General features: G+C 38.2%; 1 protein-coding gene across 4 annotated transcripts in view; it reads right to left on the reverse strand.

The window, feature by feature from the left end:
* The window catches only part of Ecpas (Ecm29 proteasome adaptor and scaffold), a 154,344-nt gene that overhangs the window by 27,392 nt on the left and 103,651 nt on the right, over window positions 1–23,301 (reverse strand). For all 4 annotated transcript variants that reach the window (XM_045146666.1, XM_045146662.1, XM_045146650.1 and 1 more), the window contains 13 exons: window positions 22,260–22,479; window positions 21,024–21,115; window positions 18,628–18,762; window positions 17,619–17,781; window positions 17,077–17,249; window positions 15,173–15,274; window positions 11,658–11,781; window positions 8,167–8,312; window positions 5,855–5,909; window positions 4,415–4,529; window positions 3,738–3,806; window positions 1,809–1,926; window positions 399–566 (listed from right to left, as the gene is read on the reverse strand). In XM_045146666.1, the coding sequence (XP_045002601.1) occupies window positions 399–566; window positions 1,809–1,926; window positions 3,738–3,806; window positions 4,415–4,529; window positions 5,855–5,909; window positions 8,167–8,312; window positions 11,658–11,781; window positions 15,173–15,274; window positions 17,077–17,249; window positions 17,619–17,781; window positions 18,628–18,762; window positions 21,024–21,115; window positions 22,260–22,479 (1,680 nt within the window). The remainder of the gene's footprint in view (window positions 1–398; window positions 567–1,808; window positions 1,927–3,737; window positions 3,807–4,414; window positions 4,530–5,854; window positions 5,910–8,166; window positions 8,313–11,657; window positions 11,782–15,172; window positions 15,275–17,076; window positions 17,250–17,618; window positions 17,782–18,627; window positions 18,763–21,023; window positions 21,116–22,259; window positions 22,480–23,301) is intronic.

The raw sequence follows: 23,301 nt of genomic DNA on the forward strand, positions 1-23,301 counted from the left end.
AAAGACAATTCCTAAGAAATCTTCGTATCTAAAAGGATAGACGATTATAAATAGCCAGAAGACAGAAAACAACAAGATAACTGTCTGCTTCTTCATCTGTTTCCCCAACTAAGGAAATTCCTTAAAAGTAGAATTGTGCCTCATTCTCCATGGCATCAATAATCCCTATCAATATAGAGTACTCTAATTCTGAGAATATACTATCCTTCCTTAACCATCCAACCAAAACATTTAGAAGGCTTTCATTTTCTTATTTCAATAAATGTTATCAACATCTTTTATAATTGAAAGAAAAAAAAACAAGTGAGTAATGAAAGAAATCCTATTTATTTAAACAAATAAATATAAGGCACTAGATTTATAGCTACACTATTATACACAGGTTCACATATACTTGCCGTTGACTTGTCAGTTACCAATGCATTCCAAATACTTGTCATAGCCTGTCGAATGCCAAGGTTGGGATCAAACTGATAACGATAAAGACGAGGAACTAGTTGAGGGAGAAAAGGAGCTAGTTGTTCTCCAGCTTTGGTAGCAATGACATTAAATCCAAAAGCAGCACCCTAAAAAGAATAGTAAGATAAGGAACCTGAGACATGTCTGCCATACAAAAGGGCCACACAATTCTCCCCCAAAAGCTTGGAGAGATGGATGAGGTTAAAGGCACTGGCTTGCAAAGACTGCTGGTCTGGGTTTGATTACCACTGCGGTACCCATGTAAAGCCAGATGCGCAAAGTGGTACATAAGTCTAAAATTTGTTGGTAGTAGCAAGAGGCCCTGGCATCCCATTCATACTTATTCAAATTCTCCTTCTCTCCCTTTTTCTCTTTCTCTGTCTTCCACTTTATAAATAAATGTTCATATCTCTCTCTCTCTCTCTCTCTCTCTCTCTCTCTCTCTATATATATATATATATATATATATATATATATGTATGTATGTATGTATGTATATTTTTAAATTCTCCCAAATTTGTCCCTAAGAAAAGCCTTACTGTTTATTCCAGCTTCAACAGTAACAACAGCTACATGAAGGTCTAGTTCCCAGGCAGACTTTTCAAAATATACTATATACCATCTGGCACTGTTTATTACTGTGACATTCTTGGTTTTGAAGAAGTAAAAATTTAAAACCTTTCAGTGAGAGCCAGGGTGTAATACAGTGATAGGTAGAGTGTTTGCCTCATAGGCATGGGACTCTGGGTTTGATCTTCAGCACTGCAAAAGCTTAATAAATTAACCGGACGTGGTGGCACATGAATTTAATCCAGCACTCAGGAAGCAGAAGTAGGAGGACTGCCATGAGTTCGAGGACACCTTGAAATTACATAGTGAATTCCAAGTCAGCCTGAGCTAAACTGAAACCCTACCTCAAAAAACAAAACCAAAAAAAAATTAAGAAAGGAAGAAAGGGCTGGGGAAATGGATGTGAATGAAAACACTTGCTGAACAAGCCTAATACCTGGAGTTCAGACACCCAGAACCCACATAAAGCCTGACACAAGTAGTATATACATCTGTAACCCCAACAAGCCTGTTGCAATGAAAGGCAGAATCAAGAGCATCCTGAAACTTGCAGGCCAGCTAGTCTGGCATTGGCAGCAACAAAACAAAGACTCTGTCTCAAAAAACAAGGTGGATGGCAAGGACTAATACTTATATAATATAATAATAATACTTATATAATAAGGCTGTCCCCTGACCTCTATACTCACACTATAGTACACATGCCCATATATACACAGAAGAGAAGGAAAGAGGAAGATGACAGAACAAAACAAAGCTGTCCAGTGATAGTAACTTACCTTCCTGGAGTTCCACATTGCATGATGGTTGGCCAGATTCATAAATTTATACACCAGATCTGGCTGACTAAGATCACTTGCCAGAGAACAAAGTTCCTTGTAAGTAGAAAGGCCCTGGCTTAGAAACAAACAAACATAAGTATGCCATAATTTATTTCTCCACCTATTTTTAGCCTGATATAAATAGTACAGAGCCTTTATAAAATCATATATGTTTAGCTGCACGTGGTGGCACACACCTTTAATCCCAGCACTCGGGAGGCAGAGGTAGGAGATCATCATGAGTTTGAGGCCACCCCAAGATTCCATAGTGAATTCCAGGTCAGCCTGAGATACAGTGAGACCCTACCTCAAAAGACCAAAAAAAAAAAAAAAAATCATATATGTTTATTCATTTACTTGGGAGGAGTGCATGTATGTGTGTAATGTGGTGTGTACGGGGGGGGGGGGGATATGTGGACACAGTGGGGTGTGCTCGCCTACAGTGGTTGAGGTGAACATAGGATAACCTGCTCCATTGCTCTTCTGACCATTCTTATTGGAGCCAGGCTCTCACTGATCCTGGAGCTTGTCAGTTTATGGAGGGAATTGTGAGCTCTGGCGATTCCAGGTTCTCTGCTCCCCTGTGGGACTGTGGTTACACGTATGTGTGGCCACACCCAGCTATTTATGTTGGTACTAGAGATTTGAATTTGCGTGGTCGCTGATTCCCCACAGGTCCTCATGCTTGCACAGGAAGTTAACAATTACTGGGCCATCTTTCCAGCTATCATTTGGTTTCAAAATTGTTTATTGTTTTTAAAGGACTTTATTATTTTTTTTAAAAGATTTTTCATTTTTATTTATTTATTAGAGACCGAGAGAGGGAGAGAAAGAGTGAGAATGGGCACACCAGGACCTCTAGCCTCTATAAACGAATTCTAGACGCATGTGCCATGTGCATCTGGTTTACGTGGGACCTGGAGAATCAAACCAGGGTCCTTAGGCTTCACAGGCATACACCTTAACCACTAGGCTCTCTCCAGCCCTGGTTTCAAAACTGTATTTTCACTCAGCTTCTAATACTATTATCACCTCACAAGACAGAAAACTAAGTTGAGAAGAATATAAGAAGTCATACATTTCAATTATCAGTAATTCTTTTTCTTGGGGTGGAGAGATGGCTTAGTGATTAAGGCGCTTGCCTACAAAGCCAAAGGACTCAGGTTCAATTCCCCAGGACCCACCTAAGCCAGATACACAAGGTGGCACATGTGTCTGTAGTTCATTTGCAGCAGCTAGATTCTCTGGCACGCCCATTCTCTCTCTATCTCTACCTGGCTCTTTCCCTCTCTCACAAATAATTAAATAAATAAAAAGTAATTTTCTTAAAAAATAATAATTCTTTTTCATCTACTTATGTGCACATGGTATGTGTGTTGGGGGGTGGTGGGCACAATGTGTCACAGCATGTAGAAGAAGGTCAGAAGTTAACGATACTGTCAGTCTTCTCCTCCCGCCTCATTTGAGGTAGGGTCTCTTAATCACCACTGTGTATGTCAGGCCCATGAGCTTCCAGGGATTCCCTTTCTTCTGTCTCCCATCTCACCATAGATATTCTGGGATTACATTTATGTGCTACCACACATCTGGCTTCCTGGGAAACTCAGTATTAAAATAGCAAGCTTCTTCCACACCAGGTTTTTTTTTTCTTCTTTTCTTTTCAGGAAGGGTTTCACTCTAGCCCAGGCTGACCTGGAATTCACTATATAGTCTGAGGGTGGGCTCCAATTTATGGCAATCCTCCTACCTTTGCCTCCTGAGTGCTGGGGTTAAAGGTGTGCACCACCGTGTCCAGCTCACAGCAGTTTTTTTAATCCACCAACAAACAACATTCCCTAAGATGGAAATCACCATTATGATTGCCCACCACTAGTGGAGCATACTTACCCATCAGGTGTTTTGCCAAGGCCACCCCCTTGAAATACCACTGTCTCTCCAGAAACTTCATGTTTAGCTCTAAACCAAACCAACAAGAATTTAAATTAGCTTCCAAGTTTCTATACCAGCACTGACCCAATAAATAAAGTCTATTTGCAAGGACTGAAAAGTATCGAATGTAATGAAGATATAAGAATATCCTTTCCCAGAAGGCTATAGAATTCATAAAATCAAACACAGACCAAACAAATTTACACATATAGCATCCATATAGCTACATGGTCACACATTAAAAACTATCCTTCCCACAATGGAAACATAAAACAGCAGCCAATTACAAAACTTATTTCCTTACATATATTCTTCACAGGTCAGAATACGAATACAGTATGTAAGCCTCTTCACATCTGAATTTTCATTTAACCAGCAGTAATTATGCAATTTTCCTAATCTAATGCTTTAGCTGTCCTGTGACTATTCAGCTTTGAAAGCTTGACCTGCTGGGACATTTAAGGGAACAGTACAGACAGGGAGAAAATGTGGAACAGTCACTGATGTACAACTTTGAAAAGGCTTAATAATAAAATGGAAAATTGAATTTTTCTTTTTCCCATACCATATTCTCAGTGTGTGTATATACTACTTATCCTGCATATGCAAATCTGAAATTTTCAAATTCACTGTACCTTTTTCCAGTCATAAGTGTTTCTACAAGTGTAGACACCAATTCCTGTTGATCTTGTTCAGTGCCTAGTTCATAAACCAATCCAAGGCCCTTTGAGGCAACATCTTGGCTAAGTTCTACAAAAGTCAAACAAAATTATATTACTTTACAAGAAGTATGTTTCCTGGCCAACAAATCATTTTTTTATTATTAAAACTGGGTTATCTCTTAATCCCAAATGAAAACAATCTCTCTGCTTGTATTCCTAAATAATCCCAGTATACATGGCACCATAAGTCACTGCAAACGAGGATTGCATTCACAGAAGAAATTCACTAAGACAGCACTGATGGAACTATAGTACACTATACAGATAGTGACAATATCATGCAGTGATAAAGCAGCTTTACAGGGTTTCAATGTGCCCATATCTAACTTTATAAAAATAAAAGTTAAAAAGAATCAAATAAAAATAAAAGCCACCAGGCGTGGTGGCACACGCCTTATTCCCAGCACTCGGAAGGTAGAGGTAGGAGAATCACTGTGAGTTTGGGGCCACCTGCGACTACATAGTGAATTCCAGGTCAACATGGACTACAGTGAGACCCTACCTGGAAAAGCCAAAAATAAAAAAATATAATAAAATAATAATAATCAAATTAAAAATAAATGTTTTCAATATGATATTCTTAGTGATACTATTTAAATTCCTAACCCATCTCCACTAGTTTTTTTTTTTTAATTTTTTTTTTTTAATTTATTTGAGAGCGACAGACACAGAGAGAAAGACAGATAGAGGGAGGGAGAGAGAATGGGTGCGCCAGGGCTTCCAGCCTCTGCAAACGAACTCCAGACGCGTGCGCCCCCTTGTGCATCTGGGTAACGTGGGACCTGGGGAACCGAGCCTTGAACCGGGGCCCTTAGGCTTCACAGGCAAGCACTTAACTGCTAAGCCATCTCTCCAGCCCTCCACTAGTTTTTAATCAAGAGAGTAAAAGTAAACAGGAGCAGAAAAAAAGTTATTAGTCAATTGAGGTGCTGATGTTAAAGAAAGCCTCAGCTTCGTTTTTAATATGAAGCTGATAACTTCCTCTAATGCATAAGAAAATTTAAATTTCCAATGCTCTAGGCAGAAATTTTGTCTTTCTTCTTGTAGCCACTGGTTCCTTTTACTAGTAATAAAATAATTTTTTTTCTTTTCCTGCAGCTTGGGGTAAAATTTTCTTTTCAATAGGATCTTGCCATATAACTCAGGCTGGTCTGGAACTCATAATACTCCTTCCTCTGCGTCCCAAACAATGGGATTATAGGTGTGTAGCTGGTCATTTTGTTTTAGTCATATGGGTCAGAAAATTTTGTTGTTATTTTGTTGAAACTTAGTATTAATAGTATTAATCCATACTTATTAAAATTTAAAATACATTTAATATTTACAAGTCATATATATTTACCAGAAACTTACCATCATTTTCTGATAGAACTGAAACAAATGCACTCTGAATTTCTTTAAGATGAGACTAAAAAAAGAAAAAAAGCTTTAGATCACTGAAATTTGACCTCTTTGGCAAAGAATCTTACTCTTAAGGTGTATGGTGGTTTGATTCAGATATACCCCATAAACTTAGGTATTCTGAATGCTAGGTTCCTAGCTGATTGATATTTGGGAACTAATACCTCCTGGAGGCAGTGTATTGTTCGGGGTGGGCTTACAGGTATTATAGTTAATTTTCCCTTGCCAGTGTTCGGCAAACTCTCCTGCTTCTATTGTCTACCTTATGTTGGCCAGGGAGTGATGTCCACCCTCTGCTCATGCCATTGTTTTGCCCTGCCATCATGGCTTCCCCTCAAGTCTGTAAGCCACAGTAAACCTTCCCCCCACCCAAAGCTGCTCTTATTGAGGTGATTTCTGCCAGCAAGGTGAACCTGACTGCAACAGTATAACTGATACCAGAGAAGTGGGATTGTTGCTAGACACCTGATTGTGTGGCTCTGGCCTTCTGGAGCCAATTTTCAAGAGGAATGTGGAAGGATTTGAAACCTTGGCCTAAGAGATGTCTTGCAGTGCTTAAGTACAGCTTGATGGACTATTCTGGTCAGAGCTGAAAGACTTGAATGCAGTAAGAACTATGGACTGTGAAGTTTGGCTTCTGAGGGTATGAAAGAGCTTTGCCTGAACTGGGTTAGAAGCAGTTAATGTGAGAGGCTTGCTGTTATGCTTGTGTCCTGAGAATTTGTTCAGGGTTGCTCTGTGTAGAAATGGACTGGTGGAAGAAGAGGAATATGGCACAGAAAAATGAAATCTTTGGACTGACTTCTGCCCATTCAGCTGCAATTATATGAGAGACTACAACCTTTGAGATTCTGCCAGCTGAACTGCACTGGGACAACAGGAAGAATGTAGACTCTTGAAGGGGCTGGAGTGCTCAAAGAGTGTCCTGTTCTTCAAAGTCTGCTTTATTTCCCCTGGATTAACAAACTGGCACCCTATCTGGTATTACAGTGTATAAGAAATGCAAGAAAGAGAGGTCATTGAATCTACAACATGGTCTTGTGTTTTGGAAATGGCCATGGGCAGTATAAAGCAGGTTTGCCGGATGCCTGCATGGAGACTGGATGGAGCCATGAGGATGGACCATGGGTTGCTGTGGAGACCTCAGTGGAGATGCCGGGACCATGAGATGGCTGCTAAGGAAAGCTGCCAGCTCCAGATGAAATTCTTCAGGACTGTGAGTAGCCTACCTGGAGGGCAGAATTGGAACTCCAAAGACTTGTTGCTGGTTAGAATTATTGGACTTGGAAACTCATCACTGACTAGAGTTGTTGGATTTGGAGCTAGAGTTTGATGTTTGCCCTATGTAAATCTTGTATTGGTTGAGTATTACCTTGCTATGCCCAATGCCATCTTTTGCAGTGTGAATATTTATTCTGTGCCATTATGGGTTTTGGGGGGATTTGTTGGTGTTATGGCTCAGTTAAAAGATCTTGGGCTATGGCAATGTTTGAATACCACTAGGATTGATAAAAACTATGGGGACTTTTAAAGATGCACTAAATACATTGCATTTTACATCATGAGTGGTTATCAATTTATGGGGGCCAAGGGTGGGATGTGGTGGTTTGATTCAGGTGTCCCCCATAAACTTAGGTGTTCTGAATGCTGAGTTCCCAGCTGATGGAGATTTGGGAACTAACGCCTCCTAGAGGCAGTGTATTGTTGGGAGCAGGCATATGGGTATTATAGCCAGTTTTTCCTTGCCACTGTTTGGCACACTCTCCTGTTGCTTTGTCCACCTTATGTTGGCCAGGGGGTGATGTCCTCCCTCTGCTCATGCCATCATTTTTCCCTGCCATCACAGAGTTTCCCCTTGAGTGTGTAAACCAAAATAAACCCTTTTCCCAACAGCTGCTCTTGTTGATTTCTGCCAGCAATGCAAACCTGACTTCAACAAGGTACATCTACAACTGCTTTAGGATGAAGGCAGTTGTGAACCCTTTTGTGCCCTCATCTTTACAGAAGTCGTACCCTCACAACTGCATGCAGTCTAGCTTTGGATCAAATCTGACTCTCCACCTTAGCACTCTACACTTTAAGCTCATTTTCCTGCCAATATTTCTTAGGCTATCATCATTCATTCACATGCAGCTTATTTCAAAGCCTCTGCTACTGATGAATGACCCTTACTGTCCTACATGCTATTTCCACCTTTAACAAATACTTTAACAAATACAAAAAAAAAAAATGCGAATCTCAACAGAGCTGATGACATAGCTTACCTTTACTTCTATATGGGTATTTAGCTTCCTCACAAGGGAAAGGAGCCAAATGCAGGCTGCTTGCCTCACATGTGGGTTGGGGCTGATAATATGTTTATTTAAAATAACATCCAGAACCCATGGGACCACATCATTCATTTTAGCTCCTAAGGCAAAAGATTGCAAAGAAAGGTAATTTAAATCATTTTTAAAAATAAATAGTTTCCTGAAAAACTTATAATTAAAACAATAACTCAATACAATAACCTTATATTAAAATTCAAATAACTAAATGTAGCTGCTAAGAGAATCAACAATTACCTTAAAAACTAGCATCAACTAATACCTTTTCAAAAATACTCAGGTAACTTTAGTTTGTCGTAATGAAAATTAGCCTACGTTCTCTAGTCTCAGCAGTATTTCATTACCAAATCTATCTCTGATGTAAAAACAAATCATAATAGATTTTACTTTTCTCCCCCAGCTTTCATACACTTTTCTCTTTTCCCTATTACATCAGGGTTTCTCAACCCCAAGACTAATGAAATTCTTTTTTCTTAATTGTTATTTTTTTAAGTTTTATTTATTGGAAAGAGTCAGAGAGAGAGAGACAGAATGGGCATGCTAGGGCCTCCAGCCACTGCAACAAACTCTAGATGCATGTGCCACCTTGTCCATCTGGTGTACATGGGTCCTAGAGAATCGAACCAGGGTCCTTTGGCTTTGCAGGCAAACACCTTAAGTGCTAAGCCATCTCTCAAGCCCAAGACTAGTGAAATTCTTGATGGGATAATCCTAAGCTATGGATATCTGTCCTGTACAGTAGAATATGGTTAGTACCCTCTGTTGTCTCCACCCAGAAGCACTCACTTTTCCTAGTGTTAAAAAGGGCAAAACTCATTCTTCCAGTCATGAACCATTGCTTTCACTTAAACTCTTAAAATAATTGCTTATACTCATGGTCATATTTTTCATTCCTATTATCCCTTCTGAACCTACTCTAAATGAACTCAGCACTTTCTCTTCTTCCAGAAATTGTCTATAAAAGTCACTAGTCACCTGTACTACTTCTACATTCTCATCTTAATTGGTTTACAAGCAGTATGTATCACAGTTGATTCTTACACCCCAAATCTTCATTCCACTATGGCTTCACACTAATCACACTAACACAGTTCTCAGAGTCAAACAGTTATAGCCAGCTGCAGTTTGCTATCTTAGCAACTATGACCACTAGAGCACCACACTGTGTTAGTTGTTACATGCTAGAAAGTACAGGATAAGAAGAGCCAGGATAAGTGACTTCTCAAGGCCCTTCTTACTATTTGGAGTAAGACTACTGGACTGTAACAAACATCAAAAAGTAGAGTAGCTAAGAATGACACAGACAGCAAGCATACTTGGCGATAACCCTGCCTCTTAACAATGTTTTATGTTCTTTCCTGGAAACACACTTTTGTATATTTATGAGAACACTAATAACTAATGGGCTTTTTGTTTTTAATTTTGCTTTTGTTTTTTTTTCCAGAAAGGATCTCACTATGAAGCACAGACTGTCCTCAAACTTGCAATCCTTCCTGCCACTATCCCCTTTGTACTGAGATTAAAGGCATACACTACCACACCTGTCTTGAGATTATTTCAGATGAGTAAAAAGTCAAGTAGAATATAATGCTCCAAGCAAAGTTTGAAGAAATAGCAACAATAGCTCAGTAGAAGAGCACTTGCTTAGCATGTACAAGACCCTAGGTTCAATTTCCAGGACTACAAAAATAAATAACGTAAATTCTGGTTCCTTTCCAAGAAGAGATTGACAGAACAAGGAATAAGTTCAAGAATATGAACACCTGGGGCTGGAGGGCTTAGCGATCAAGCGTCTGCCTGTGACGCCTATGGACCCGAGTTCAAAGCTCAATTTCTCAGGACCCATATAAGTCAGATGCACAAGGTGGCACATGCATCTGGAGTTCGTTTGCAGTGGCTAGAGGCCCTACCATGTCCATTCTCTATCTAACTGCTTCTTTCTCTGTCACTCTCAAATAAATAAAAATAAACCAAAAAAAATGAAGACTACACAAATACCTCTCAACTAGCTTTGCCTGTATCCACTACATGAAAACTGACACAAACAAAAGCATTCCTCTTACAGCAAATCCTCTCCTAGCATGAGCCCTCACTTCTATACAACCTGATACTACCTCTCATCTCACATGTAGCCTGGGAATTTCCACTTCAGATTTGACTGCTTTCTTTTTAACAGTCATTATTTCCTTATCTTTTATACTAATGCTTCTTTGCTTTATCTCATATGTATTCAAAGACAAGCCTCGGCACGAAGTCTATTTTGGCTTCTATCAATCAGTCATCTTACTTACCATGCAAGCAAAAATGTGCTTTTCTTTTCTCTTTATGGTGGCTAACTAAGTAATTCATGAGGACAGTACCACAGGGTTAAGTGTTAACTTAGTTTAACTAAGTTCAATAACTAAATAATGTTCATCATAGAACACAACTCAATGAAATTGATACCATGACATTATCATTTAATTTCTCCAACTAAGAAGATAAAAGTATAACAACTTAGTTATTTTTTCCTTTTTTAAATCTGTGTATGTGGTGTATGCATATATTATGTATGTGTGTGAGGATATACAAGTGTAAATGTGTATATATGTGTGCAGCATACAAGTCAGTGGTTGATGTTGGATATATTCCTCTGTCTTATTGGTTGAGAGACAGTTTCTCACTGAATGTAGAGTTCACTAATTTGACTAGACTGGCTTGTCAACAAGTCCTCGAGTCCCCTGCCCCTCACTCTCCAATGAAGGGATTTCAGTATGCTCTACAATATGGCTGTTTATATAGGTTCTGGGGATCCAAACCAGGTCATCAAGTTCATGTAGCCCACACTTAACCCACTCAGCCATTTCTTCAGGCCTCTTATCATTTTAGGGATTAAAAAAACTAGTTCAAATACTAAAATATATTTTCCATTCTAAGTTCAACTCAAACCAAGATATCTGAATTTGCTGACTTGTTTTGCTTAGGTGGCAGGATCTCACTACATATCCCAAGCTGGCCTTAAACTTGAAGTAATACTCTTACCTTTGCCTCCCAGATACTGGGATTACAGGCACACACCACCATTCCAAGTTTGAAATCTCAGTGTCTATAACATATAGTCAAGAACCACATGTTTCTCAACTATGTGGCCACAAAGAGTCAATGCACCTTTAGGACTAGCAGAAGCCACTGTGCTTCATTATGTAGTAAAGGGCTAGGGAACACCTTTCATAAACTGCTGTGCCTTTCCCATAACTTACTGAAATAAGTTATCATTATTTTTCATGCTTGCTGTTCTTTAATCAACCAGTTTCCTTGACTGAACAAAATTAGCAAGGCATATAGTACCCGAAAAGAAATTATTATTCTTTTTTTCCTCTCTCTCAAATGTGACAGAACACAAGAGGGCTACTTGGTGATTACTAATCAATTAGGTGAGTATTTGATACCAAGAGGAGGAGTATATTCTTCTTCAGTCACTAGCCAGGCATCTCGGGCAGCCACAGACCTAGTTCCTATTGCAGCACTGGTAATGGCTTCACCAATAGTGAACTGAAGTTCAATCTGCTTGGCCTGTAATGAAAAGAAGCAAACCCATAAATGAAAGCATTTCCCTCCCCCACAAACATCCACTTCTATTAAAAGCTGCTTAATATGTCACTTCCAGAATGCTTTATTTTCACTCTGGTATGATTTGCTTTGACCTACCTCAGTGGTTCGAAACTGGAGTAGAAAGAAGGGACAGATAGTGTAAAGATTTGAAGATCTTTTCTCACATAGGTGAGGGTGCTTCTGACCCTCAGAAAAGCTATTCAGTGATTTTCAATCTTTGGAAGGTTCACCTAGGAGAATGGGATATTTACCTACCTTAAAGCCTCACATACCTCAATGCAAATTCTAGTTTCTCACCAACTACATGTCCTTATCAAAACTTCTCTGAGCCTCAACAACTTCATGAAACCATAAGGATTAAATGAGTGTTACATAAATTTTCTACCATTCAATATGCCTAACTTAGCACTCTAGTAACTGCATGGTAAACAGCAACCATTATAATTTATTAACATTTATTTACTTTATTAACTCTTTATACTCTTTCAAGATATCAGCAAGCTACTCAAATGGTTGAGAAAAACTAGAGATTAATACAGTAAATGTGAAATGGTAAAACTCTGTAAATAAGAATAAAGGGGAGTTCTTTACTTCACTTTAAGGTTTGAGTTATAAGAATATTAAGGGTGAGCTGGAGAGATGGCTTAGCGGTTAAGCGCTTGCCTGTGAAGCCTAAGGACCCCGGTTCGAGGCTCGGTTCCCCAGGTCCCACGTTTGCCAGATGCACAAGGGGGTGCACGTGTCTGGAGTTCGTTTGCAGAGGCTGGAAGCCCTGGCGCGCCCATTCTCTCTCTCTCTCCCTCTACCTGTCTTTCTCTCTGTGTCTGTCACTCTCAAATAAATAAATTTAAAAAAAAAAAGAATATTAAGGGTAAAACATTATTAAATTAAAAGATAATTTTACACAATGCATACTCATGCTTAAAATTTGATTTAGAAATCTGAACCTTACACAAGCATGAGTCCTGACCCAACAAGATGCTGGACCTGTCTTAGTTAATTTGGACATTTTTCTGCGTTTACTGTGAACTGGGAGGAATTTAAGGATTAAGAATGCAATGAAGAACAGGTAGCACATGAAGGACATGGACACAGGAACTTCACAAAGCATACAGTGAGCTTAGCTATTTAGTATACATGCAACTCAATGCACCAATCATTATTATGCAGCAAGTGTTAACACCACATGTTTTCTGTTCTAGAAAAGGAGATTTAAGGGCATTATTCCTACAACATCTCTGGTCAAAAGGTTGTCAGAGAAAAGGCATTTCATCAGAGAGTATCTTTATTGGGAATTTCTGTGCCTATTATTGTATGTTACCTATTGTTAATAATACATTTAGCATCAATAAAAAATCAGAATCCTAGCCAGGTGTGGTGGTACAGGCCTTAAATCCCAGCACTCGGAAGAGGTAGGAGGATCATCATGAGTTCAAGGCCACCTTGAGACTACATAGTGAATTCCAGGTCAGCCTGGGCCAGAGTGAGACCCTACCTCAAAAAACCAAAAAAAAAAAAAAAAAATCATTTAACTGCATTTATGGGTGATTATTAAGCTTTACTTTGAACATTCTAGAAGCAAAAAGACTCAGCAGTTTAAAAAAATAGGTACATAGGGAGTTAATACATTATTATTCTACCTTTGTGCATGTTTTAAATTTTCTGTAACAAAGTTAAAAATAGAAGTTTGTGATGAACCCAATGGTAGAACACTACCCTAACATGTGGAAAGCCCTAGGTTTGATCTCTAGCACCACAGGAAAAAAAAAAAGTTTAAAATAAATTGAAAAATACTTTCAAACTTTGTCTTAGATGACTATGAAGATATTCTGCATCTCTTGAGTTGTACTTTCTCATTCATCTTTTCATTTAATCTTTCCACATCATTCCCATGTTTTGAGTTTTCCATGTATTTTTATATTTCTAAACTTTTAAAAAATGATAAAAATCAAGAATGCAGACTTCACTTATTTAACCTAGAAAAAAATTACAAGAAAAAAAACAAGACCAAACATAAGCTTCTCTCCAAGTAATTACAATGCCACTGATATCTGGAGAAAGAAGCTGATGTGGAGATAATTGACCCTATAAACACTGAATGGGAATAAGTAAGCAGTAATAAAGTGTGTACTTAGCATGGGCAAGGCCCTAGATTCAATCTCCAGCAGCAGGCAGGCAGGCAGATGCAGGCAGACAGACAGACAGACAGACCCACACACGCACACACACGAGACAAATTAAGAACCCAAAGGCTTGAATCCTAATGCTGATTCTCTTACTCAGTTGCCGCAATTCTTAGCCTCAACTCAGATCTCCTTTCTCCAACTCCCATCCTTCAAGGCTGTGCAGTAATTTCCCCTCCAAAAGAAGTTTGCACAATACTTCCTCACAGAATCACAGGCTCCTTTGGGCTTCCACTACCTTTCATGTAAAACACCTTTTGGTTTACTTGCTTGTACTAATATTTATGAGGTCTTATCCAAACACAGTGCCAGATATCTGTTCTATAACGGTGAACAAAACACACTCTTTGCCTCCATTCTGAAAAGAGCCGGGAATGGTGGCATACACCTTTAATCCCAGCATTTGGGAGGCAGAGGTAGGTGGATTGCCATGAATTTGAGGCCACCCTGAGATTACATAGTGAATTCCAGGTCAGCCTGGGATACAGTGAGACCCTACCTTGAAAAAAAGGCATAAATCAGAGAAAAGATATAAAAATGTGAGAGAAAGAGCTGGGAGTGGTGACGCACACCTTTAATCCCAGCACTCGGGAGGCAGAGGTAGGAGGATCGCTGTGAGTTCAAGGCCACCCTGAGACTACATAGTATAGTGTATTCCAGGTCAGCCTGAGCCAGAGTGAGACCCTACCTCGAAAAACAAAAAAAAAAAAAGAAAAAATAGTTTAAAAAAATGTGAGAGAATGTCAAGATTCAGCTCTAAGGCACAGACTACATCAGGCAATGCTACAACACAATATGCTAGTATTCACTGCTTATAGTCTTTCTCTACCACATTGAGCATCAAAATGACATCAGTATACTCAAGAGCAATTAGAATTATCTGACTCAACTCTTTACATCAAGTTGATTGAATAGGTTTCACCTTTGCTTATACTATACCCATCCTTCACACAGAAATAATGAAGGGTCTTTCTTATAAAGGTGATTTGTCAGACCTATGCTTAGCATGGAGACAAGCCTAAAGCTACCAGTCAAAATTAAGTATGTAGTAGTGAATAACTGAGTGAAGGTTTAATTTTTCAAAATCTCACAATGTGCAGAATTATGACTAAAAGTGCTTTTTTTGTTTTTTGTATGAATGACTAACAATCAGACAGCAATATAAATACCTCCACAGAATCCATCAGACCTTGCAAAAGAAGTTTCTGGTGGGGAAAATCTCCATCCCCAACTGGAAAATAGCCCAATGTTTGGATTGCTCGTTCTTTCATCTGGAAGAATATAAGATTTTTTTTTTTCTTTTCAACAAAGGACATGGTCAATATCTTACTCCAGAACAGTGTCCCCAACATGATATATGGCAGAAAGAAGTAATCTAATATACCAAGCTTTTACAAAAGCATCCTATTTTACAGTATTATATCTATACATAAGATATTAAAGGCAAACAGACATAAAAGTGAGTCTATTAAGGATTCATACCTACAAAAGAAAAAAAAAGAAGAAACCAATTAGGTTTATTATCTATTAATTGGCAGGGTTAGAAATATAGGTTCTGGGACTGGAGAGATGGCTCAGCAGTTAAGGCACTTGCCTGCAAAGCCTAACAACTAGGGTTCAATTTCCTAGTACTCACATAAAAGCCAGATGTACAAAGTGGCACATTCAACTAGAGTTCATTTGCAGCACCTAGAGGCCCAGGCACATACATTCTCTCTGCTTGCAAATAAGGCACTTGCCTGCAAAGCCTAAGGACCCAGGTTTGATTCCTGAGTACCTACATAAAGCCAGATACACAAAGTGATGCATGCGTCTGGAGTTTGTTTGCAGTAGCTATAGAGACCCTGGCACACCCATTCATATGCTCACTCTCATCCTCTCTACCCCCACTTTCCCTCTTCCTCCCTCCCTACCCCCCTCCTGTCTGTTAAATAAATATTTTTAAAAGTTAAAATAGAAAGAAATATGCATTCCGGGGCTAGAGAGATGGCCTAGCAGTTGAGGTGCTGGCCTACAAAGCCTAACAACCAAGTTTTAATTCCCCAGTAACCACATAAAGCCAGATGCACAAAGTGGCACATGCATCTGGAGTTTGTTTGCAACAGTTAGAAGCCCTGGTGAGCCCATTCTTCCTCTCTTCCCCCATCCCTTCTTGGAAATAAATAAACTATTTTAAAAAAAGAAAAAGAAAGAAAGAAGTATGGGTTCTAGGACAAGCCACCTCTCTACCCTTTAGCAGCCTTTGCACAAGTTCCCTCACTAAGCTCTCCAACTGTTCATGTTGTCACAGGAAGTTGACAACTATCCCTACTTTACTACATCTTTTTGAGGACTCAATTTTAATGCATAAAAACCCATAGCATGCTCCTTGGCACATTATAATACTCATTAATAGCTGGCAATAATATATTAATGATAGCTAATAACACACTATATTGTGTGATCATCCCAGTTGTAAACACTAGTCAAAACAAGAACAAAGTTATAGGCTTATTAAAAACCTAGAGTAAGCTGATTTTTTTCTGCTCATTAAGTCATATTTTTCAATGTTAAGATGCTTTAATTACAAAGACTATTTTAAGGCCTACGAAATTTTTTTATCTAAACCTTAAAACTATAAAAGTTCTTTCCCTCAGACTATACATACTGTTTTCTAATATCCAAACTTCTTAAAACCAAACTGGTTGCAAGAGATTAAGATTTAGATTTTCTCTAAAACTATACAAATCTTAAAACTACTTAACACATTTTATAACCCATCCTTTCAAAACAAAACCTAATTTCCTAATGAACTTAATACTTACTCATACCTTGGCAGTTAAAGGCCTAAATTAGAATTACATCAAAAGATGTACACAGTATGATTCACAAAAATCATCCTATTTAAAAGCAAACACTTCCTTCGTGAAACTTGCTTCATCAATTTTTTTTTTTTTTGCATTTGCACTCTCTTTTAGTAAAGCCTTACTCCAACTGCAATGCTATCTGTCCTCATAGCAATTCAGTGTTGTTAATTTATATATCTATGAATAGAAAGAATGCCACAAGGGAAGGAATAAAGAAAGAAGCTTGCCTTGTTGGTTTCTTTACTGGAAGGAATTCTACTGAGTAAGCTTTCTACCAGATGTAGCTTGGTAAAGCCAGATCCATCACTGCGGATTGGGAGTGGACCATTTCTGCCAATTTCACCCAGGGCCGTACAGGCAGCAATTGCCAAAAGGGGTGATGTACTGTCCAAAAACGAACCTGTAAGCACATGTAAACTAAAGTGAGAATAAAATACTACTTATCTTTATAATCTAAAGCAAGCAAGCAATGCAGTGAAGATTGTTTTTAAAGATGATAAAAGAAAATCAAAGTCTACAATGTCTTCAGGTTGATCATGTTAACATTCAGTACTAACACACCATGGCAATAGGGTTTGGTATCTTTCTTGACTATTTATAAAATTTTCCCCATAACAGAATCAATGCTATCAATGTTATATGGAAACAGGTAAAAGTACAAAAAAAAAAAAACTTTAAAGTATAATATGGTAAAAAGAAGTTAAAATACTATACTAAAATTGAACATAATTCAAAACCTGCAATAGCCAATCTAACAGACATTAATGACCTATTGCTTCTGTGGCATTCTGAATGAGTTCCTCTTGCTCAGGCAGGAAATCAACATCTGTCTCCAGTTCCTGCTGTGCTGCCATTCTTGTTTTCTTTTTGGCCAAGTATCTTCCCACAGTAAATCCCAGAGCAAGCAAGGATCCATGCTGTATCTCAGGACTCTAAATTTAACAACATAATACAATTATCTCTTCTTCACATGAGAAAGAATGTACCAAAGTAACTGGGCTCCTAGAATAATGTCTCTGATAAAGCATAAAGACAAAATAAAAAAAAAAAATAGAGTGATCACACTGGGTTCCACAGGATGCCATGAATCAAAAAAGCAATGAGAAAGCTTGTATTTCTAACAGAGACAATGCTGAGAAGTGAAGCTGGGTCTTTATTCACTTCTGGATTTAGATAACCTAATCTCATGTGCACTCCAAGTCTGGATGAAGTGACTTTCTTATCATACTTCTATAGCCCTTGTGTTTTCTAGCTGATACCACTATGTAGCTAAACACCATAATACTCAAGCATAATTGCCCCCTAATTGTCAACAAAATGCAATGAGCAGGTCCTAATTGTAATTGCTAAAACTTACAGGACACAAGGTAGCCAATAAACTATTTGAAAGCAAATTTTGTTTTCTCATTGACACTGTGATAAAGTGGCAGCAAACATGGAAAGAAAAAGGAGCCATCACTTCCAAGACTATTTTCCAGATACAGTACCCAATCTGTTAAATAAACTGACTAAACCCACGTATCATCAAATTCAGTCATTAGCCACAGAGGCAAGAACCCAAAAACTAAAAACAGACTAGATACTTTTGTAAAACTCTGTCTCCTACTGGAAAAGAATGAAGACAAAGCTAAATGTGTTGCAATCCCAATGAGTTTATAATCCCAGCACTAGGAAGCTGAGGCAGAAGGATCCCGAGTTTTAGGCAAACCTAGGCTATACAATAAGACCCTGTTTCAAAGACAGACACAAACAAGAATGAAGACAAACTGATAACATACATGATTGTCTTTTGTAGTCTTTATAAGTTGTTCTATCATTGTCTTCAATTCATTTCCCGACACTGTTGATACAACCACAGAATAAAACAAAGCGGCCAATTCACGCATTTCTTCCTTATTGCTACTCATGAGGCTCTGAGCAGTACAGAAAAGAAACAGACACATGATATGTAACCATCTTCCTGCTGATAACATCTAACATTTAAAATGATAAGAATGAATACAATATTTTGATTTTCAATCAATTGGTATCCATGAGAAAAAATTTTCAAAATACAAAAGGCTGAATTATAAAAGACTTAGCTGCATTCTCTTCAAAGATACAAAAGTAAAAAACAGAAGAAATAAAAACATGGTAGATCTATACTAGAGAAGCAAACTTTTTCTGTGAAGGACCAATCAGGCTTTGTGGGTCACCCAGTCACGGTATAAACTACTCTATTCCACCAGTGCAACACAAAAGGAGATGGCTGTGTTCCAGTAACATGTTATGGATACCACAGTCTCCATCCAATGTAATGTAGTCTTGATTTTTTTTCCCCCACCATTTAACAATATAAAAGGGCTACAGGTATGGCTTTGAGGTTCAGTATAGCAGCACAAAGTCTTGGATTCATTCCTCAGCATACTTTTTTTTCAAAAGTGAAAGGACCCAAGTTTGATTACCTAGGACCCAAGTAAGCCAGAGGCACATGTATCTGGAGCTCATCTGGAGCTAAAGGCCCTGGCACGCCCCATTCACTCTCTATATTTCTCTCCCTCTCTCTCTAATAAATACAATAAAATTTAAATTAAAAAAAAATCTTAGCAGCCAGGCGTGGTGACGCACGCCTTTAATCCTAGCACTCAGGAAGCACAGGTAGGAAGATCACTGTTGAGTTTGAGGCCACCGTGAAAATACACAGTAAATTCCAGGTCAGCCTGGGCTAGAATTAGACCCTACCACCAAAAAAAAAAAAAAAAAAAAACCCTCTTAGCTTACAGGTTCAAAAACAAAAAAAAGTTGCCAGACCATATTTAGCCCATAGGTCATAGTATAACCACCTCTGAAAGATCAAAACTCATACTATGGTTTCTCTTCATGTCACATAAACCTTCCAACATTTACTGGAAAATCAAAACTCAAAAACTATAACAAGCCAGGTTGGTGACTCACACCTTTAATCCTAGTACTTGGGAGGCAGAGGTAGGAGGATCAGCCTGAGTTCAAGGCCACCCTGATACTACATAGTGAATTCCAAGTCAGCTTGGAGATAAAGCAAGGCTCTTCCTCAAAACAAAACAAAACAAAACAAAAAATTGTAGCATTATTTTTAAATCAGCAAATGGTGATAAACAATGAAAACTCTTTTTAAACTTCAACGCACAGTTTCTTTCATGAGGCCATTTTTCTTCAGAAAAGTAAAAGCTAACATCTCTCAGCAAACTACATACATATTTTACATTTAAAAATACAATCTGTAGATTTTACCATACATTATGCTACTTTCCAAAAGCAATTACATTATGAAACACAGAGATGTATACAATTCTGAGAGCCATACATACACTTTAAATAAGTTTATCACTTATTAAACTTACACTTTTATTTGTTAAATTTTTGGTGTCACCTTCCTGGCTGGTAAAACTTGTAACTTGGTACCATTCATATGCCAGGTATGGCACTATATAGCAGAATTACAAAAACATTTGTCTTTTAACCCAGAAATTTCACCACTAGGTGATTCTACCTAAACTATTATTTTGTACATGCAAAATAATATTATGCACTTTAGCAAATACCCTAAATGATCATCAATAAGGATCTAGAATAAATACATGATAGAAAATGATGAAGCTTTTCAAATAAGCAAAAGTTCTCTCCATAATTAGAGGATTAGCTCCACGTTTTACTGCTGAGTGCAAGGTATAAAACTATGTACATGGTGCACTACTTTTTCTGTAAAAGGGGGAAAGAACTCTTAAGTGCCTTTTTTTTCTGGTATCTATATAGAAATAAGCTCTAGAAGGCTTTCCATATGCAGATAAGTGATATCTATTGAAAAATCTGTTAAGAGTCATGAAAAGGTAACTGGAAACAATGAGAGAAGTGGGGCATAGTTAAAGAAAGGAGATACGTTACATACATATATGGTGTTGTAAACTACATGAAGTCTATTTTAATTTCTGAAACACAGAAGTAGTTTTCTTGAACACAAATGATTCTAAAATTCATCTAAAATGGATCTTGAGATATGCTGATCTACATGTTTTCCAGCAAGTATTTGGCTATGGAGAAATTTCAAAATGACCTAAAGGCAAAACAGTCCATAAAGCACTGGTAGAAAGAAGAAATTATGCAGCTAAAGTCTGAAATAGCCATATTAAAAGAGAAAAACACACACCACAGGACATACCTTGATCCATTCTGTTTTGTCTACAAATTTGGTAGCCAATTTTTCTGGATACACTGACACAGCTTCTAGCAAACAGTACATGACTGGCAAACCTAGACAATGAAGAACCTTTTAATTTTCAGGAAAAGAATGAATACACAGAATTCCTCAATTCCTCTGGAGTGTAAAGCTACTGCTTAAACACAAACTCGGCTCTGTAAAAATATTTTTTAGGGCTGGAGAGATAGCTTAACAGTTAAGGCAATTAAGATAAAGCCAAAAGACCCAGGCTTGATTCCCCAGGACCTATGTAAAGCCAGATGCACAAGGTAGTACATGCATCTGGAGTTCATCTGCACTAGCTAGAGGCCCTGGCACACCCATTCATTCATTCATTCATTCATATTCTCTCTCTCTCACTGTCTCTCTCTCTCTCTCTCTCTCTCTCTTTCTCTCTCCTCCCTCCCTCTTTCTCTCATGGAAATAAAGAAAAATAAATTTTAAAAAACATTAAAAATTTTTAATGTATAGTCAAAACATAAAATGCAATCCAAATAGCAAATTTACAGATTAGCTAGAAAAAGGAGGTCCTGGGGTTGGAAAGATGGCTCAGCAGTTAAAGGCACTTGTTTTTGCAAAGCTTGATGTCCTAGGTTTGATCCACCAGTTCCCACGTAAAGCCAGACACACAAAGTGGCACATGTATCTGGAGTTCACTTGCAGCAGCAAGAGATCCTGGTGTGCCATGAACACACATACTCCCTTCTCATCCTATAATCCCTCAGTATCTCTTACAAATAAATAAAATAAAAATATTCTTCAAAAAAGAAAAAGTGGGCTGGAGAGATGGCTTAGCGGTTAAACGCTTGTCTGTGAAGCCTAAGGACCCTGGTTCGAGGCTTGGTTCCCCAGGTCCCACGTTAGCCAGATGCACAAGGGGGCGCACGCGTCTGGAGTTCGTTTGCAGTGGCTGGAAGCCCTGGCGCACCCATTCTCTCTCTCTTCCTCTATCTGTCTTTCTCTCTGTGTCTGTCGCTCTCAAATAAATAAATAAATAAAAATTAAAAAAAAAGAAAAAGTCTTGCTTTTCATATACTTCCAAAGAAAAATGTGTATGTACTGTTAACATTTCTTTGAAAAGACTAATGCTCAAAAGTCAGGGGGGAGAATAATTGTGCCTCAAATTCTTAGCAGAGTTTAAAATTAAATTTTTCCTCTATTGCTTTAATATTTTCCCTTAGCATCACAATTTCCTACCTCCAACACCCGCTAATAGCTGCTGCAGCAGGCCAATGTAGATCTGAATAGGGTTGGTTTCTCCACTCTTAGAAGATGAAGCTGTCGCCTGGCTGCTTGACATTAAGGTCCGTATGTAGCGTCCGATAGCTGGAGCATGATCTTGCATATCAGCCAAACTCTGAGAGGTGGGCACCACCCCTGCACTATGAGCGAGACACATGCGCAAGTACAGAACTATCTAAAACCAGAAGGATGGGGAATACCAGATAAGCTTCTCAATAACTCACTGTGGAAGAGTGCTCTTCAAAGTGGTAATTTCCAGTTTTGACTTCCCCACCTCCTTCACAAAGCTGTCTTAATCTTCATGTAGCCAAGGAACATGCTTTACTCAGTATGCTAAGTAACTCTCACAAACTAACAAAACATAAAATAGGCTTTCACAAATCCAAAATATATGTTCTTAATGAAAGTAAAATTCAAACTTATCTTCTTTAGGAACTTTGGAGGGGATTCTAAGCCATGGCCTTTCAGGCTCAGCATATGATCCACCACTAAGGTCTACCCCTAGCCCTCTAACACAACTCAAGCAAGATTATTTGTAATTTATTTAGTAGAAATCAATAATTTGAAACACAAAAATTACCTTAATGGGATAAATTAAACTTTGCAGTAAATGTAATAAATTGATCTTCTTTAACCTTTAAACCTAGAAAACCCTAGCAAGATCAATGATATGTTAGCCTTAAGCTCAAATCTAACTTGCTACAAAAGCCTAACAGTAATGCAGAACATTTAGTTCTGTCCAAAAACAACCAAAAACCACTCTGAGGATATAGCTCAGTGGAAGAATACATGTATAGCATGCTTGGGACCCTGAGTTTGATCCCAGCACTGAAAAAGGAAGAAGGATGGGAAAAAAAGTAGAAGGGAAAGCAAAAGTGAGGGTGGGAGGAAAAAACTACAAGATAATTATGAGTTAAAATAATATGAATTAGCAAATACTGCTTTTTGAAAATAAACACCTCAGAAGAGTACTACTCAAAATGGACATGCATCTAAA

Source organism: Jaculus jaculus, chromosome 1 (genome assembly GCF_020740685.1).
Source record: "Jaculus jaculus isolate mJacJac1 chromosome 1, mJacJac1.mat.Y.cur, whole genome shotgun sequence".
Classification (NCBI taxonomy): domain Eukaryota; kingdom Metazoa; phylum Chordata; class Mammalia; order Rodentia; family Dipodidae; genus Jaculus; species Jaculus jaculus.